At 42.2% G+C, this 19286-nt stretch overlaps 1 protein-coding gene across 1 annotated transcript in view; it reads right to left on the reverse strand.

Moving 5' to 3' along the window:
- Positions 1-10368: 10368 nt before the first annotated feature.
- LOC112256597 (anoctamin-9) overlaps positions 10369-19286 on the reverse strand; it is a 28300-nt gene continuing 19382 nt past the window's right edge. The window contains exons 16-24 of the mRNA XM_042322072.1: positions 17842-17899; positions 17627-17724; positions 16585-16781; positions 15910-16062; positions 14618-14765; positions 13198-13320; positions 12796-12889; positions 12466-12578; positions 10369-12034 (exon numbers count right to left, since the gene is read on the reverse strand). Coding sequence (XP_042178006.1) covers positions 12019-12034; positions 12466-12578; positions 12796-12889; positions 13198-13320; positions 14618-14765; positions 15910-16062; positions 16585-16781; positions 17627-17724; positions 17842-17899 — 1000 coding nt within the window. The 3' untranslated portion in view covers positions 10369-12018. The remainder of the gene's footprint in view (positions 12035-12465; positions 12579-12795; positions 12890-13197; positions 13321-14617; positions 14766-15909; positions 16063-16584; positions 16782-17626; positions 17725-17841; positions 17900-19286) is intronic.

The raw sequence follows: 19286 nt of genomic DNA on the forward strand, positions 1-19286 counted from the left end.
CTGTATATATCCTCCACATTGACTCTGTACCGGTACCCCCTGTATATATCCTCCACATTGACTCTGTACCGGTACTCCTGTATATAGCCTCCACATTGACTCTGTACCGGTACCCCCTGTATATAGTCTCCACATTGACTCTGTACCGGTACCCCCTGTATATAGCCTCCACATTGACTCTGTACCGGTACTCCCTGTATATAGCCTCCACATTGACTCTGTACCGGTACCCCCTGTATATAGCCTCCACATTGACTCTGTACTGGTACCCTCTGTATATAGCCTCCACATTGACTCTGTACCGGTACCCCCTGTATATATCCTCCACATTGACTCTGTACCGGTACCTCCTGTATATATCCTCCACATTGACTCTGTACCGGTACCCCCTGTATATAGCCTCCACATTGACTCTGTACCGGTACTCCTGTATATAGCCTCCACATTGACTCTGTACCGGTACCCCCTGTATATATCCTCCACATTGACTCTGTACCGGTACCCCCTGTATATAGCCTCCACATTGACTCTGTACTGGTACCCCCTGTATATAGTCTCCACATTGACTCTGTACCGTAATACCCTGGATAGATCCTCCACATTGACTCTGTACCAGTACTCCCTGTATATATCCTCCACATTGACTCTGTACCGGTACCCCCTGTATATAGTCTCCACATTGACTCTGTACCGGTACCCCCTGTATATATCCTCCACATTGACTCTGTACCAGTACTCCCTGTATATATCCTCCACATTGACTCTGTACCGGTACCCCCTGTATATAGTCTCCACATTGACTCTGTACCGGTACCCCCTGTATATATCCTCCACATTGACTCTGTACCGGTACCCCCTGTATATATCCTCCACATTGACTCTGTACCGGTACCCCCTGTATATAGCCTCCACATTGACTCTGTACCGGTACCCCCTGTATATAGCCTCCACATTGACTCTGTACCGGTACCCCTGTATATATCCTCCACATTGACTCTGTACCGGTACCCCCTGTATATAACCTCCACATTGACTCTGTACCGGTACCCCCTGTATATAACCTCCACATTGACTCTGTACCAGTACTCCTGTATATAGTCTCCACATTGACTCTGTACCGGTACTCCCTGTATATATCCTCCACATTGACTCTGTACCGGTACCCCCTGTATATATCCTCCACATTCACTCTGTACCGGTACCCCTGTATATATCCTCCACATTGACTCTGTACCGGTACCCCCTGTATATATCCTCCACATTGACTCTGTACCGGTACCCCCTGTATATAGTCTCCACATTGACTCTGTACCGGTACCCCTGTATATATCCTCCACATTGACTCTTTACCGGTACCCCCTGTATATAGCCTCCACATTGACTCTGTACCGGTACCCCTGTATATATCCTCCACATTGACTCTGTACCGGTACCCCCTGTATATAGCCTCCACATTGACTCTGTACCGGTACCCCCTGTATATATCCTCCACATTGACTCTGTATCGGTACCCCCTGTATATAGCCTCCACATTGACTCTGTACCGGTACCCCCTGTATATATCCTCCACATTGACTCTGTACCGGTACCCCCTGTATATAGCCTCCACATTGACTCTGTACCGGTACCCCCTGTATATATCCTCCACATTGACTCTGTACCGGTACCCCCTGTATATAACCTCCACATTGACTCTGTACCGGTACCCCCTGTATATAACCTCCACATTGACTCTGTACCAGTACCCCCTGTATATATCCTCCACATTGACTCTGTACCGGTACTCCCTGTATATAGTCTCCACATTGACTCTGTACCGGTACTCCTGTATATATCCTCCACATTGACTCTGTACCGGTACCCCCTGTATATATCCTCCACATTGACTCTGTACCGGTACCCCTGTATATATCCTCCACATTGACTCTGTACCGGTACCCCCTGTATATAACCTCCACATTGACTCTGTACCGGTACCCCCTGTATATAACCTCCACATTGACTCTGTACCGGTACCCCCTGTATATAACCTCCACATTGACTCTGTACCGGTACCCCCTGTATATAGTCTCCACATTGACTCTGTACCGGTACCCCCTGTATATATCCTCCACATTGACTCTGTACCAGTACCCCTGTATATATCCTCCACATTGACTCTGTACCGGTACCCCCTGTATATATCCTCCACATTGACTCTGTACCGGTACCCCCTGTATATATCCTCCACATTGACTCTGTACCGTAATACCCTGTATATAGCCTCCACATTGACTCTGTACCGTAATACCCTGTATATATCCTCCACATTGACTCTGTACCGTAATACCCTGTATATATCCTCCACATTGACTCTGTACCGGTACCCCCTGTATATATCCTCCACATTGACTCTGTACCGGTACCCCCTGTATATGGTCTCGCTATTGTTATTTTACTGCTGCTCTTTAATTATTGTTACTTACATTTTTTACTTCACACTTATTGTTTTCTTAACACTGCATTGTAAGTAAGCATTTCACTGTAAGGTCTACAGCTGTTGTATTCAGCACATGTACAAATAAAGTTTTATTTGAATGGTAAACACAGCAGGATATATATAGTACAAACACACCCAGAGGATTAAGAGATGTCTCTTTCTTTCTTTCCCTCTCTTCAATGACCAGTTTGTCAACATATTAATTTATGGCAATGAGTAGGCTGCAGTGAAACCTGCCCTGGGGCAACTAGTTAAACCTCTGATCGCTGAGTAACCCAACACGTTAGTCTCCTATTTGTCATCAACAACCTGTGCAGATCACTGTAGGCTAAACTATCATTCTGAATGTATAGACCTTTTAGTAAAAGTTCAGAATTTTGATAGAGACTATTCTGGCACAACACTGGTAAAGTTTCATCAGACTGAAACATTACCACCTGAAAAGTATACAGAAATACAATATATTTTTTGTGTTACAAAGTTGCATTTATTTTTTAAATTAAAATATGCAAATGAGGCAAAAAGAATATGCAAATTATGAGAATCAGTTTATACAACACATTGCTTCAAGGCAGAATGTTTTATTTTATTGTGATACAACACTCCATGGTCATACTTTTAACAGAACAGTTTATCAAAATATTGTCCTTTTGCATATATTTACAGATGAGTGTTACACGATATTTAAAAAAAGAGCCTCTGTATTAGTCTGACTGAAAGACCTAAGAACCCGTGTGTGGAATAATGGGAAATGTCAAAAAATGTCTCAAAATGTCTTTCGAAGACTGATAAAAATGGATTTGGCGCAAACCGGGTACATGTCATTTTGAGAAAATGGCAGATAAATATTGGCGAATGCAATTACAATGTACTTTCCATAAATATGTCCATTTCATGTCACGTTATTAATTACCAGCCCTGTGACACCGTAGGCCTAACTGACAGTCTCATTGTATAGTTATGTTTTTCTATCACTCTGGGGGGTTTTTCTTCACTTTTGCCGGAGAAAGGAAATAAATATTATTTATACACAGGAAGTCACCTGACAATAATGGGCTCCTCCCCCTTTTTTATTTGCCTGTCACTCTCCTGTCTGTGATATGAGCTGAGATGCAAGGAAGGAATCCCTAGGACTTTGCTCATTTGAAAAACCAAGTCTAAGTTTGTGGGCTAGAAGAAAATGTATATATAAAAATTTAAAAAATGAAATACCTTATTTACGTAAGTATTCAGACCCTTTGACATGAGACTCGAAATTGAGCTCAGGTTGCATCCTGTTTCCATTGATCATCCTTGAGATGTTTGTTCTACTTGATTGGAGTCCACCTGTGGTAAATTCAATTGATTGGGCATGATTTGGAAAGACACACACCTGTCTATTTAAGGTCCCACAGTTGACAGTGCATGTCTGAGCAAAAATCAAGCCATGAGGTCGAAGGAATTGTCCGTAGAACTCTGTGACAGGATTGTGTCGAGGCACAGATCTGGGGAAGGGCACCAGATCAGGGGAAGGGCACCAAAAAATGTCTGCAGCATTGAAGGTCCCCAAGAACACAGTGGCCTCCATCATTTTTAAATGGAAGAAGCCGTCCGGCCAAACTTAGCAATCGAGGGAAAGGGGCATTGGTCAGGGAGGTGACCAAGAACCCATTTGTCACTCTGACAGCGCTCCAGAGTATCTCTGTGGAGATGAGCGAACCTTCCAGAAGGACAACCATCTCTGCAGCACTCCACCAATCAGGCCTTTATGGTAGAGTGGCCAGACGGAAGCCACTCCTCAGTAAAAGGTCCATGACCGCCCGCTTGGGGTTTGCCAAAAGGCACCTAAAGGACTCAGTGACCATGAGAAACAAGATTCTCTGGTCTGATGAAACCAATATTGAACTCTTTCGGCTGAATACCAAGCGTCACATCTGGAGGAAACCTGGCACTATCCCTACGGTGAAGTGTGGTGGTGGCAGCATCATGTTGTGGGGATGTTTTTCAGTGGCAGGGACTAGGAGACTAGTCAGGATCAAGGCAAAGATGAACGGAGCAAAGTAGAGAGAGATCCTTGATGAAAAATTGCTCCAGAGCACTCAGGACCTCAGACTGGGCTGAATGTTCACCTTTCAACAGGACAACGACCCCAAGCACACAGCCAAGACAGCACAGGAGTGGCTTCGGGACAACGACCCTAAGCACACAGCCAAGACAGCACAGGAGTGGCTTCGGGACAACGACCCTAAGCACACAGCCAAGACAGCACAGGAGTGGCTTCGGGACAACGACCCTAAGCACACAGCCAAGACAGCACAGGAGTGGCTTCGGGACAACGACCCTAAGCACACAGCCAAGACAGTCCTTGTCCTTGAGTGGCCCAGCCAAGCCTGGACTTGAACCCAATCAAACCTCTCTGGAGAAACCAAAAATAACTGTGCAGCAAAGCTCCCTATCCAACCTGACAGACCTTAAGAGGATCTACAGGGAAGAATGGGAGAAACTCCCCAAATACAGTTGTGCCAAGCTGGTAGCGTCATACCCAAGAAGACTTGTGGCTGTAGTCACTGGCAAAGGTGCTTCAACAAAGTACTGAGTAAAGGGTCTGAATACTTATGTAAATATCAAATCAAATCAAATGTATTGATAAAGCTCTTCTTACATCAGCTGATGTCACAAAGTGCTGTACAGAAACCCAGCCTAAAACCCCAAACAGCAAGCAATGCAGGTGTAGAAGCACAGTGGCTAGGAAAAACTCCCTAGAAAGGCAGGAACCTAGGAAGAAACCGAGAGAGGAACCAGGCTATGAGGGGTGGCCAGTCCTCTTCTGGCTGTGCCTGGTGGAGATTACGTTTTTATATATATATATATATATATATATATATATATATAAATGTGCAAAAATGTATAAAAAAAAACAGTTTTTGCTTTGTCATTATGGGGTATTGTGTGTAGATTGATGAGGCGACAAAACAATTTAATCAATTTTAGAATAAGGCTGTAATGTAACAAAATGTGGAAAACATTACCCGAAGGCACTGTTTATCAAATGCCACATCTTCCCCTGGAACACTCCTGTAGCCTGGAAGAAGTGCAAACAGTCCTAAACGCATCACGATCACCTTCACAGTCTGCACATTCTATCATGACACAATTACACAATCCCTGGTTGGTGTGGTCTATGGGGATTATCAGTCCAGTGTTTACCTCCATCAGCCTGACACGTTTAGATAGAAGCTGTTTCTCTTTGATGCACCTGACCTCGCCTTTTGGATGATAGCGGTGTGAACACCTGTACTGACCTCGCCTTTTGGATAATAGCGGTGTGAACACCTGTACTGACCTCGCCTTTTGGATGATAGCGGTGTGAACACCTGTACTGAGCTCGCCTTTTGGATGATAGCGGTGTGAACACCTGTACTGAGCTCGCCTTTTGGATAATAGCGGTGTGAACACCTGTACTGGCCTCGCCTTTTGGATAATAGCGGTGTGAACACCTGTACTGACCTCGCCTTTTGGATGATAGCGGTGTGAACACCTGTACTGAGCTCGCCTTTTGGATGATAGCGGTGTGAACACCTGTACTGACCTCGCCTTTTGGATGATAGTGGTGTGAACACCTGTACTGAGCTCGCCTTTTGGATGATAGCGGTGTGAACACCTGTACTGACCTCGCCTTTTGGATGATAGCGGTGTGAACACCTGTACTGACCTCGGCTTTTGGATGATAGCGGTGTGAACACCTGTACTGACCTCGCCTTTTGGATGATAGCGGTGTGAACACCTGTACTGACCTCGCCTTTTGGGTGATAGCGGTGTGAACACCTGTACTGACCTCGCCTTTTGGATGATAGCGGTGTGAACACCTGTACTGACCTCGCCTTTTGGGTGATAGCGGTGTGAACACCTGTACTGACCTCGCCTTTTGGGTGATAGCGGTGTGAACACCTGTACTGACCTCGCCTTTTGGATGATAGCGGTGTGAACACCTGTACTGACCTCGCCTTTTGGGTGATAGCGGTGTGAACACCTGTACTGACCTCGCCTTTTGGATGATAGCGGTGTGAACACCTGTACTGACCTCGCCTTTTGGATGATAGCGGTGTGAACACCTGTACTGACCTCGCCTTTTGGATGATAGCGGTGTGAACACCTGTACTGACCTCGCCTTTTGGGTGATAGCGGTGTGAACAGGCAGTGGGTTGGGGGGATGTTGTCCTCTCTGAGTTAGTGATTACTGTTTATTCTGAGAACATTGTAATCACTTTCTGGGTAAATTATGTTTGACATTAAGGGAATGTTCTCCTAACTAACGCTAAAACATAAATATGTTCTCGGATTTTTGCAAAAACATTATGAATAACATTACAAAAATCTCCCTAGAATTGTTTGCTGGAAAGGTTTTATAAGTGCCAAAAACATCTAATTTTCTGATTGGAAAAAAAGACATAGTTTGATATATTACACAACGTTATCAACAGATTGGAAAGGCAATAGAACGGATTCTTACCTCCAGCACACAAGGGGACCCTGTTCCGTAAAGGTCCCAGACAGCACACCTACATCTCCCAGGCGTCAACATGAAAGCGGTATATCGTTAGTAGATTGTGTTCGGTTTAGACGGGCGGCGGTTGGGCGGCTGTGAGTGTGGGAGGTTGAAATGCATGCGCCCTGCACCCTGCACCGTCATGGCCGCTCAGCACCACAGAGTTGGCCGTAGATTGTGTAGACGTCCAAATTGAAAGCACACATACGTCTGCCCAACGTAGACACGATGTATGCATGATACATCTGGAAGATGTAGTATGGAGAGCGTTTAGCACATTGTCAAGACGTCTTGCAGAAGAATGTAGAGTGCATTATACAGTTCTACGTCGTTTATACGTCGGCCAGGCATCAACAATCTATTCTGATGTCTCGGTGTCGTCTTGCCGATGTACAAACGCTCTCCAAACGACATGTTCCCTACGCAGTTTGATACGTCGACCAAAGGTGAGCGTGGCGACTGGGGACTAGTGTCACAATTGCTGTCTTCTCTCAATCCATAACTATTTCTCACCGGTGGGAGGCACGTTTCACATATTTTATTCATAGCCTACCCATGGCCAGTCAAACAGTTTCAGGTCATGTTTGTGCAATACTTTTATCCACAAAATATGTATAAAGCCTATAGGCTTAAATTAATTAATAAAAACGCCTTTTCTGATTACAGTGCTTGTCTCGTGCATTCTTTTCACCACGTGGATCAAATGTTAATTATTTCGGTAAATATATTCACTGCTCTTAGCCTGTAATAAAACCTTAAATCCATCTTTATCGAACTAACTGCACATCCTCTGCATCAGCTATATATTGGTGAAATGTGATGTTTCTGTTTCCCAGTTCCTTGTTTCTCTCCTCTCTGTGCTGCAGATCTCTTAACAACTTGATGTTATAGCAATAGCCTAATAAACGTGACATTAACTTGAATCTTTATCTCTTCATTTTAACCACAAACAAAAGCACTAGTAGTCTAGGATAGTCCCATGTAGTTTAATTGCTAGAGCATAGTGCTTAGAATGCATGGGTTGCGAAGTCAATTCACACGGGGCTCAGGTATGAAAAAAATATATATATATAATGTACCCACTCACTACTGTAAATTGTGTCTGCTAAATAATTTAGCAGCTTTAACATGCCTCGTCCAAATAGCGGCTGAAGGGCAAATGTGGTCTAATGCCGACGTCAGGAGACATCTTGCCAAGGTGCGGTGGTGTAAAGTACTTAAGTAAAAAATACTTTAAAGTAGTTTGGGGGGGGTATCTGTACTTTACTATTTATATTTTTGACAACTTTTACTTTTTCTAAAGAAAATAATGTACTTTTAACTCCGTACATTTTCCATGGCATCTAAAAGCACTCGTTCCTTTTTGAGTTCTTAGCAGGACAGGAAAATGGTCCAATTCACGCACTTATCAAGAGAACATCGCTGGTCATCTCTACTGCATCTGATCTGGTGGACTCACTAAGCACACATGCTTCGTTTGTAAATGATGTCTGAGTGTAGGAGCATGCCCCTGATTAGCCGGAAATTAAAAATAAAAAAATGGTGCCATCTGATTAGCTTAATATAAGGAATTAGAAATGATTTGTACTTTTACTTTTAATACTAAAGTATATTAAAGCAATTACATGTACTTTTGATACTTTAAAAAGTATGACAAGTGGGTCCTTTTTTCACCACTGCCAATGTACACACGCGCTCCATACTACATCGGGTCGACGTCGGTGAGATTACAGTACGAGTCAAAAGTTTGAACACACCTGATCAACACACCTACAAAAGGGTTTTTCTTTATTTTACTATTTCCTACATTGTAGAATAATAGTGAAGACATCAAAACTATGAAATAGCACATATGGAATCATGTAGTAACCAAAAAAGTGTTAAACAAATCCAAATAGATTTTACATTTGTAACAGCCGTTGGTGGAAGAAGGTGAAGACCAAGGTGCAGCTGGTACGTGTTCGTCATTTATTTTATTTAACTGAACACTGAATAACCAAAACAACAAAAGAACAACCGAAACAGCTCCGTCAGGTGCAAAACACACTAAACAGAAAATAACTACCCACAAAACCCATGTGGGCAACAGCTACTTATGGTTCTCAATCAGAGACAACGACAGACAGCTGTCCCTGACTGAGAACCATACCCAGCTAAAAACAAAGAAATACAAAAAACATAGAAAAAAGAACATAGAATGCCCACCCTAATCACACCCTGGCCAAACCAAAATAGAGAATAAAAAGCCTCAGTACAGACAGTCTGAGTACTGTCTGGGTACTGTATGTGTGCTGTCTGGATACTGTATGTGTACTGTCTGAGTACTGTCTGGGTACTGTATGTGTGCTGTCTGGATACTGTCTGGGTACTGTATGTGTGCTGTCTGGATACTGTATGTGTGCTGTCTGGATACTGTATGTGTGCTGTCTGGATACTGTATGTGTGCTGTCTGGGTACTGTATGTGTGCTGTCTGGATACTGTATGTGTGCTGTCTGGATACTGTCTGGATACTGTCTGGGTACTGTCTGGGTACTGTCTGGATACTGTCTGGATACTGTCTGGGTACTGTCTGGGTACTGTCTGGATACTGTCTGGATACTGTATGTGTGCTGTCTGGATACTGTATGTGTGCTGTCTGGGTACTGTATGTGTGCTGTCTGGATACTGTATGTGTGCTGTCTGGGTACTGTATGTGTGCTGTCTGTATACTGTCTGGATACTGTCTGGGTACTGTCTGGGTACTGTATGTGTGCTGTCTGGATACTGTCTGGGTACTGTCTGGGTACTGTATGTGTGCTGTCTGGATACTGTATGTGTGCTGTCTGGATACTGTCTGGGTACTGTATGTGTGCTGTCTGGATACTGTATGTGTGCTGTCTGGGTACTGTCTGGGTACTGTCTGGATACTGTCTGGGTACTGTCTGGGTACTGTCTGGGTACTGTCTGGGTACGTGCCAGAATGTTGACTTAGTCAGCGTTCTCTTTTCGTCTCATTCCGTGTTTTCAATAACAAGGTACGCGCGCTAGGATGAAATCATATTTCATTTGGCGCCAGGGGATTAATAATCAAATTATAATTAAATAACTCCCACGTTTGACTTTCGGTCCAGCGTCTAGAATTACATGTGGATCCTGTACGTGTTGTCACGTGACCTCTCACCTTTTAGCAGATTGACATTTTTCATCATGAATGTTGTTCTGGAGGCAGCTCTGCAGAGTGGTCACTAGTTGGCACAGCCACAAAGTCATAAAATCTGATTTTAAACCAAACTTTAACCCTAAATTTAACCCTCACCTTAAATTAAGACCATAAAGCAACAACATTTTCTCATTATTTTTTTAGGATCGGCCTATAGCCAACAGTAGATTCGGCCTATAGCCAACAGTAGATTCGGCCTATAGCCAACAGTAGATTCGGCCTATAGCCAACAGCAGATTCGGCCTATAGCCAACAGTAGATTCGGCCTATAGCCAACAGTAGAGTCGGCCTATAGCCAACAGTAGATTCGGCCTATAGCCAACAGTAGATTCGGCCTGTAGCCAACAGTAGATTCGGCCTATAGCCAACAGTAGATTCGGCCTGTAGCCAACAGTAGATTCGGCCTATAGCCAACAGTAGATTCGGCCTGTAGCCAACAGTAGATTCGGCCTACAGCCAACAGTAGATTCGGCCTGTAGCCAACAGTAGATTCGGCCTATAGCCAACAGTAGATTCGGCCTATAGCCAACAGTAGAGTCGGCCTATAGCCAACAGTAGATTCGGCCTATAGCCAACAGTAGATTCGGCCTATAGCCAACAGTAGATTCGGCCTATAGCCAACAGTAGATTCGGCCTGTAGCCAACAGTAGATTCGGCCTGTAGCCAACAGTAGATTCGGTCTATAGCCAACAGTAGATTCGTGACACCTGTTTGAGGAAACTTTCAGAAGTACTGTAGGCTATCTGCTTACCTTTTACAACAGTCCTGGTAATGAACGCCAAGTCTGAACAGCGTTTTTAAATTAGAACGATTGTCAAGTTACATTGACCAGAAGTGATGAATATACTGTATAAAAAAATAAGTAATGTGACTGAGTATACAGTCCTGAACATGACTTGGCCCCCCATCCATCCAGGTACAAAGCAATGTTTAATTTAACATATTTATTTGATCCATTATTTAACTAGGCAAGTCAGTTAAGAACAAATTCATATTTACAATGACGACCTACCGGAAAACAGTGGGTTAACTGCCTTGTTCAGGGGCAGAATTGCAGATTTTTTTTTACCTTGTCATCTCAGAGATTTGATCTAGTAACCTTTCAGTTAGTGGCCTAACATTCTAACCACTAGGCTACCCTGTAGGTCATTTGGTCATATATTAATATCAACGGTGTCTCTTTCGTTAAGTTAAAGTGAATGTGTTATGTCTCATAACATGAAGCACATCTCAGTGCTTAAAAAAATATATTACATTTCCAGTCCACAGTTGATAAACATAAGTATCTCACTATAACATAACATAACATACCACTACGTTGCATACCATGCCACAGCATGCCTGTACTGCCTGTACTACCTGTACTGCCTGTACTGCCTGTACTGCCTGTACTGCCTGTACTGCCTGTACTGAACGGTAAACACAATGATTTAACAACAGCAAACAAAAAAATAGTGCAACTTCATGAAATATAAAAGAAATATATATAACATCTAGAAGTGTTGTCTGTTACCATTTAGACAATATTTTATATTTTACTCTCTTATAAGAAACAATAACTATATCTAGGGTCAGAAGTCACATGGCCAGCACCCTGACGTCATCTGACACAAAAAACAACAAAAACAAACAAATAGAAAACCAATAAAACCCAGGCGATAAGCGCTCCCTCTCCCTCTCTCTCTCTCCACACATGAACATGTCCTCCAACAGTGCCGATAATCAGTCACATCTGAGCGGATACTGTGTCCAATGTGTTTATTCAGACATCACTATGTCAACATTAGAATTCTCCAAACACTGGGGCGATGTTGTCATACCTTCGATGAGCTGTAACAACCACAAGCACATTCATTCATTTTGAACAACATAGGAGGGAAATAGACATTTAGCGATAACAAATGCTGAATTTGACAAAAGGTTATATAGGGTAAGACTTCCTCTATATCCTCTTCAGAATGCATTATAAGCACATTTATAAGGCCTCATAAGGTATACATTGTGCATTAAAATGATATATATATATCATCATTATATCACAGATAGAATCATCTTATCCAATTATTTTATATATTTTACATGTGATAGAGCCCCACAGAGGGGCCAGAGACTATTACAGACACCTGTGTTAATGTGAAGTACTCAAAAGAATGTCTTGTGATAGATCACATAAAATCCTTGAAAGATACCATAATTCTGGCAGTTTACTGGTAAACTTTGAACGTTTCCAGTAATATTCCCCCTCTCTTTTGAAACCTTACCTGAGCTCTTCTTTCAACCTGTTGAGTTTATCAAAGAGCCTTTGATTCTTGACATCCAAGGGAACGCTGGGAACAAACCAGGCTGTGATGAATTTACATATGACCACCACGTGCTGTAAACAGAGATTACGAGGTCAGGCATGGAAGAAAACATGAATATTCAATTAATAATACACAATTGGAAATAATATATATATTATTTTTTTTTACAAATGTCTACGTTTCAACTATGAAATAAATGGCAAAGTTACTTCGCTCAATTTTTACTGTGAGTCGAGATAAGAAATGGTTTAAAAAAAACAACAAACGAGTGAAATATTTCTATCTTACCTCAAAGAGGATGACAAAAGCAAAGCGCACGGCTAAAATGAGCCAGAACTGAGGAGTCAAGCTGTAGTCTTCATTACTTCTATAATCTTTATAACTGGCGACAGAGAGAGAGAGAAAACGCAGACATTCAAATACCAAATCAATGACTAAGCGAAGAATCCTTGGAGGGATCAATGGAATTAACCAAGGACAAGTACTAAATATAAGCAAAAATTTTTTTTAATTTTTAAATTATCATTAATTTCCTAGTATAAAGGCACAACTTATGCATATTTATTTTCTTTCCTTGTTTCAATCTACTCTAGAAATAATACTGATAAATCCTCCGGACTACCCCTGTTTTAAAAATGGACAACATGGACATCATTTCGGGCTGATTAAGGGCTGGAAAGGGGTATGAACCTGCAGTAGGAGACATTCTGTCCGCTAGGCATCACCATCTGGTCCGGTGAGAACTCCTTATAGATTCTCTGGTCGTTCATGTACACTGTGGACAGGCTGTTGTTGATGTAGCCGGCCATGCAACTATAGGACAAAAAGAATAAACAGTAAGAAATACTGTCACTGTTAGCTAACATGTAGCCTGAAGGGCTCACACGACGGGCAACATTTACCATATCTTTTTTTACACCTTCATTTAACCAGGCAAGTCAGTTAAGAACAAATTCTTATTTAAAATTACGGCCTACCAAAAGGCAAAAGGCCTCCTGCGGGGACGAGGGCCTGGGATTAAACATTTAAAATAAAATAAAATATATAGGACAAAACACACATCACAAGAGAGACACCACAACACTACATAAAGAGAGACACCACAACACTACATAAAGAGAGACAACACAACACTACATAAAGAGAGACACCACAACACTACATAAAGAGAGACACCACAACACCACATAAAGAGAGACACCACAACACTACATAAAGAGAGACACCACAACACTACATAAAGAGAGACACCACAACACTACATAAAGAGAGAGCTAAGACAACAACATAGCAAGGCAGCAACACATGACAACACAGCATGGTAGCAACACAACCTGATAACAACATGGTAGCAACACAACATGGCAGCAACACAACATGGTAGCAGCGCAAAACATGGTACAAACATCATTGGGCACAAGACAACAGCACAAAGGGCAAGAAGGTAGAGACAACAATAAATCACGCTAAGCAGCAACAACTGTCAGTAAGAGTGTCCATGATTGAGTGTTTGAATGAAGAGACTGAGATAAAACTGTCTATTGTGAGTGTTTGAATGAATGCTTGTGTCCCAAAATGGGGTCCTACAGGCCCTGGTCAAAAGTAGTGCACTACATATATAGAATAGGGTGCCAATTGGGATGTACATAGCCAGTGACACATAAACCCCTCCCCATTCATAACAGGAACCACCAATGGCTGAGTAGATTAGAACCTGTAGTGTTATACATTCATGTATTTATTTACAATTTAACTAGGCAAGTCAGTTAAGAACAAATTCTCATTTACAATGACGGCCATACCGGGCCAAACGTGCGCCGCGCTGCCCTATGGGACTCCCAATCGCGGCCGGTTGTGATTCAGCCTGGATTTGAACCAGGGTGTCTGTAGCGACACATCTAGCACTGAGATGCAGTGCCTTAGACCGCTGCGCCACTCAGGAATGATTACCAATGTATGTGGTAATAATAATGGAAATGATCTACGCACCAGGGTTAGGATCAATTCCATTTAAATTGAAAATTGGAATTTCAGATGACTTCCTGAATTGAAATGGAATTGAGCCCTAGCCCTGCCGCTGCAGTTATCGAGTCAGAATGGACAGACGTACTCTATATCCGTGACTGTTCCATTGGCACACGGTCCATAATTGTAGCGGTATACAAGGCGGGGGATGAAATCTGAAGATATCCCAATAACCAGGCCGTTGGCGATGACTGCCAACACCCCGATAGCCTCCAACACATCTGTCCATACGCCTGAGGTAAGAAACAGATACATTGCAAAGTGAAATTATATAGTATACCTATACATGTCATGGTATTATATAGCTATAACGTATAGTTCAAGATGACAGAAAAATATGCAATTTCCAAGCTAACAAGGAAATGGATCAAATGCTCATGAAAACATGTTTTTTAAACCAGATTATCAGATGTACTCTGTGAAGACCTCGTTTACATTTAACCAGATTATCAGATGTACTCTGTGAAGACCTCGTTTACATTTAACCAGATTATCAGATGTACTCTGTGAAGACCTCGTTTACATTTAACCAGATTATCAGATGTACTCTGTGAAGACCTCGTTTATATTTAATCAGATTATCAGATGTACTCTGTGAAGACCTCGTTTATATTTAACCAGATTATCAGATGTACTCTGTGAAGACCTCGTTTACATTTAACCAGATTATCAGATGTACTCTGTGAAGACCTCGTTTACATTTAACCAAATTATCAGATGTACTCTGTGAAGACCTCATTTATATTTAATCAGATTATCAGATGTACACTGTGAAGACCTCATTTACATTTAACCAGATTATCAGATGTACTCTGTGAAGACCTCATTTATATTTAATCAGATTATCAGATGTACTCTGTGAAGACCTCGTTTATATTTAACCAGATTATCAGATGTACACTGCGAAGACCTCGTTTATATTTAACCAGATTATCAGATGTACACTGCGAAGACCTCTTTTATATTTAACCAGATTATCAGATGTACTCTGTGAAGACCTCGTTTATATTTAACCAGATTATCAGATGTACTCTGTGAAGACCTCGTTTATATTTAACCAGATTATCAGATGTACTCTGTGAAGACCTCGTTTATATTTAACCAGATTATCAGATGTACTCTGTGAAGACCTCGTTTATATTTAACCAGATTATCAGATGTACTCTGTGAAGACCTCGTTTATATTTAACCAGATTATCAGATGTACTCTGTGAAGACCTCGTTTATATTTAACCAGATTATCAGATGTACACTGCGAAGACCTCATTTATATTTAACCAGATTGTCTGATGTACACTGCGAAGACCTCGTTTATATTTAACCAGATTGTGTGATGTACACTGCGAAGACCTCGTTCATAAGCGTTCTGTTTCTCACCGATGTCGTTGGTCTTCTTGGGTACCATCCTGCGCTCCAAACTGACCATCTTGATGGCGTCGAGCCGTATCTCTATGATGTTGTTGATTAAGGCCAGCAGGGGAGCCAAGGGGAACGCAGCCACAAAGATGGTGGTGAAACTGAACTGGAGGACTGGGGAGGGAACAAAACAATAACATTTAGTCTCAAACTAACTAGGACTTCAATGACATGTACCCACAAAGCATATGGCCTCTGGTCCAATATTCACACTAACACACCACTTACAATGAAGCAATGTATTGGGCATGTGTAGCAGAAAGCATCACTATTGACTTCCTGAGACCAAGGAGGAGCACAGTTTCCTGGGAAATACCTTGGCTTTTCTGCGTCAGTGGTATTGATGGTGCTACTTGAGTGTGTTGTGTTGAACGATATGGGTGGAACTTCCACTCACCGACACATGCATTCTGAGCGGTCCTGTTAAGGTCATTTGGTAGAGAGCATGGCAACGCCAAGTTGGTGGGTTCGATTCCCAGGACCACCCATATGAATAATGTAAGACTGTAAGACTCTTTTGATAAAAGAGTCTGCTAAATGGTATATCATTATATATGTTATACTAGTGTGGATATTAGAACATAACCTCTCAATAGGCTGAACCCTGACCCCTTGCCCTGGTCATCTGTGACATACCCATCTCCAGGAACTCATTGAAGAGGCTGAAAGAGTTCACGTCGTTGAGACGGTAGTTTCTTAGCCAATCACTGAGCTTGCAGATCTCACACAGCTCTTCCCACCGATTGGTCTGTTGGTCTGCCTTCTTGTAACAGTGGGTACACTTCATCTGTAGCTTCTTAGTCCTCCGCCTCTTTAGCCACCTGTTGAACCAGCTGTACAAAGAGACAGGAAACAGCTCTGAATGATGGACCTGGGCACTCCAATTGATCAGACCATTCAGTATAGGGTCCTGGTCTGGTTTAGTGGGAGCTATGCCAACCCCTGACCACACACAGATCCTTGGTCTTAGCACTAACTTTATACGTATGTCCTGTTTCATTCATGTCTAACCCAAATCTGTTCATAACAATAAGATATGTAAATCAACTTTCCCTCATCAACATACACTGCAGCAATGTACTTGTGTTGATGCAGACTTACGGGTCTCCGAACTAAGAGATGTACTTGTGTTGATGCAGACTTACGGGCCTCAGAACTAAGAGATGTACTTGTGTTGATGTAGAATAACAGGCCTCAGAACTAAGAGATGTACTTGTGTTGATGCAGACTTACGGGCCTCAGAACTAAGAGATGTACTTGTGTTGATTTGATGCAGACTTACAGGCCTCAGAACTAAGAGATGTACTTGTGTTGATGCAGACTTACAGGCCTCAGAACTAAGAGATGTACTTGTGTTGATGTAGAATAACGGGCCTCAGAACTAAGAGATGTACTTGTGTTGATGCAGACTTACGGGCCTCAGAACTAAGAGATGTACTTGTGTTGATGCAGACTTACGGGCCTCAGAACTAAGAGATGTACTTGTGTTGATGCAGACTTACGGGCCTCAGAACTAAGTGATGTACTTGTGTTGATGCAGACTTACGGGCCTCAGAACTAAGAGATGTACTTGTGTTGATGCAGACTTACGGGCCTCAGAACTAAGAGATGTACTTGTGTTGATGCAGACTTACGGGCCTCAGAACTAAGAGATGTACTTGTGTTGATGCAGACTTACGGGCCTCCGAACTCAAAGACGTTGCTGATGGTTTGTTTCAGAACCATAATGATGGCCATCTGGATGAAAAGGTCTGTGAGGCAGCCACTGGGGTGGCACTGCATGGGGACGAGACAGGAACAACATACAGCTAGCATCAGGTACATTTCTACTCCCATTTCAACCGTATTTGTGAAGGATAATCTAATTGTTAGAAATGTTTCAGGATCCCTCACCTCCTCCAGCCTCCACTTCCCTGCTATCCGCACGTAGCCACCAGGGTGTCCATTTATCCTGAGAAGAGCAACCAACATGTCACTACTCTTAACATCGTCCAACATGTCACTACTCTTAACATCGTCCAACATGTCTCTACTCTTAACTTCATCCAACATGTCACTACTCTTAACATCGTCCAACATGTCACTACTCTTAACTTCATCCAACATGTCACTACTCTTAACATCGTCCAACATGTCACTACTCTTAACTTCATCCAACATGTCACTACTCTTAACATCGTCCAACATGTCACTACTCTTAACTTCATCCAACATGTCACTACTCTTAACATCGTCCAACATGTCACTACTCTTAACTTCATCCAACATGTCACTACTCTTAACATCGTCCAACATGTCACTACTCTTAACTTCATCCAACATGTCACTACTCTTAACTTCATCCAACATGTCACTACTCTTAACATCGTCCAACATGTCACTACTCTTAACATCGTCCAACATGTCACTACTCTTAACTTCATCCAACATGTCACTACTCTTAACATCGTCCAACATGTCACTACTCTTAACTTCATCCAACATGTCACTACTCTTAACATCGTCCAACATGTCACTACTCTTAACTTCATCCAACATGTCACTACTCTTAACATCGTCCAACATGTCACTACTCTTAACTTCATCCAACATGTCACTACTCTTAACATCGTCCAACATGTCACTACTCTTAACTTCATCCAACATGTCACTACTCTTAACATCGTCCAACATGTCACTACTCTTAACTTCATCCAACATGTCACTACTCTTAACTTCATCCAACATGTCACTACTCTTAACTTCATCCAACATGTCACTACTCTTAACTTCAACCAACATGTCACTACTCTTAACTTCATCCAACATGTCACTACTCTTAACTTCATCCAACATGTCACTACTCTTAACTTCATCCAACATGTCACTACTCTTAACTTCATCCAACATGTCACTACTCTTAACTTCATCCAACATGTCACTACTCTTAACTTCATCCAACATGTCACTACTCTTAACTTCATCCAACATGTCTCTACTCTTAACATCGTCCAACATGTACTCTTAACTTCATCCAACATGTCACTACTCTTAACTTCAACCAACATGTCTCTACTCTTAACTTCATCCAACATGTCTCTACTCTTAACATCGTCCAACATGTACTCTTAACTTCATCCAACATGTCACTACTCTTAACTTCATCCAACATGTCACTACTCTTAACTTCATCCAACATGTCACTACTCTTAACTTCAACCAACATGTCTCTACTCTTAACTTCATCCAACATGTCACTACTCTTAACTTCAACCAACATGTCTCTACTCTTAACTTCATCCAACATGTCACTACTCTTAACTTCATCCAACATGTCACTACTCTTAACTTCAACCAAC

The sequence above is a fragment of the Oncorhynchus tshawytscha genome, linkage group LG01 (genome assembly GCF_018296145.1).
Source record: "Oncorhynchus tshawytscha isolate Ot180627B linkage group LG01, Otsh_v2.0, whole genome shotgun sequence".
NCBI lineage: Eukaryota > Metazoa > Chordata > Actinopteri > Salmoniformes > Salmonidae > Oncorhynchus > Oncorhynchus tshawytscha.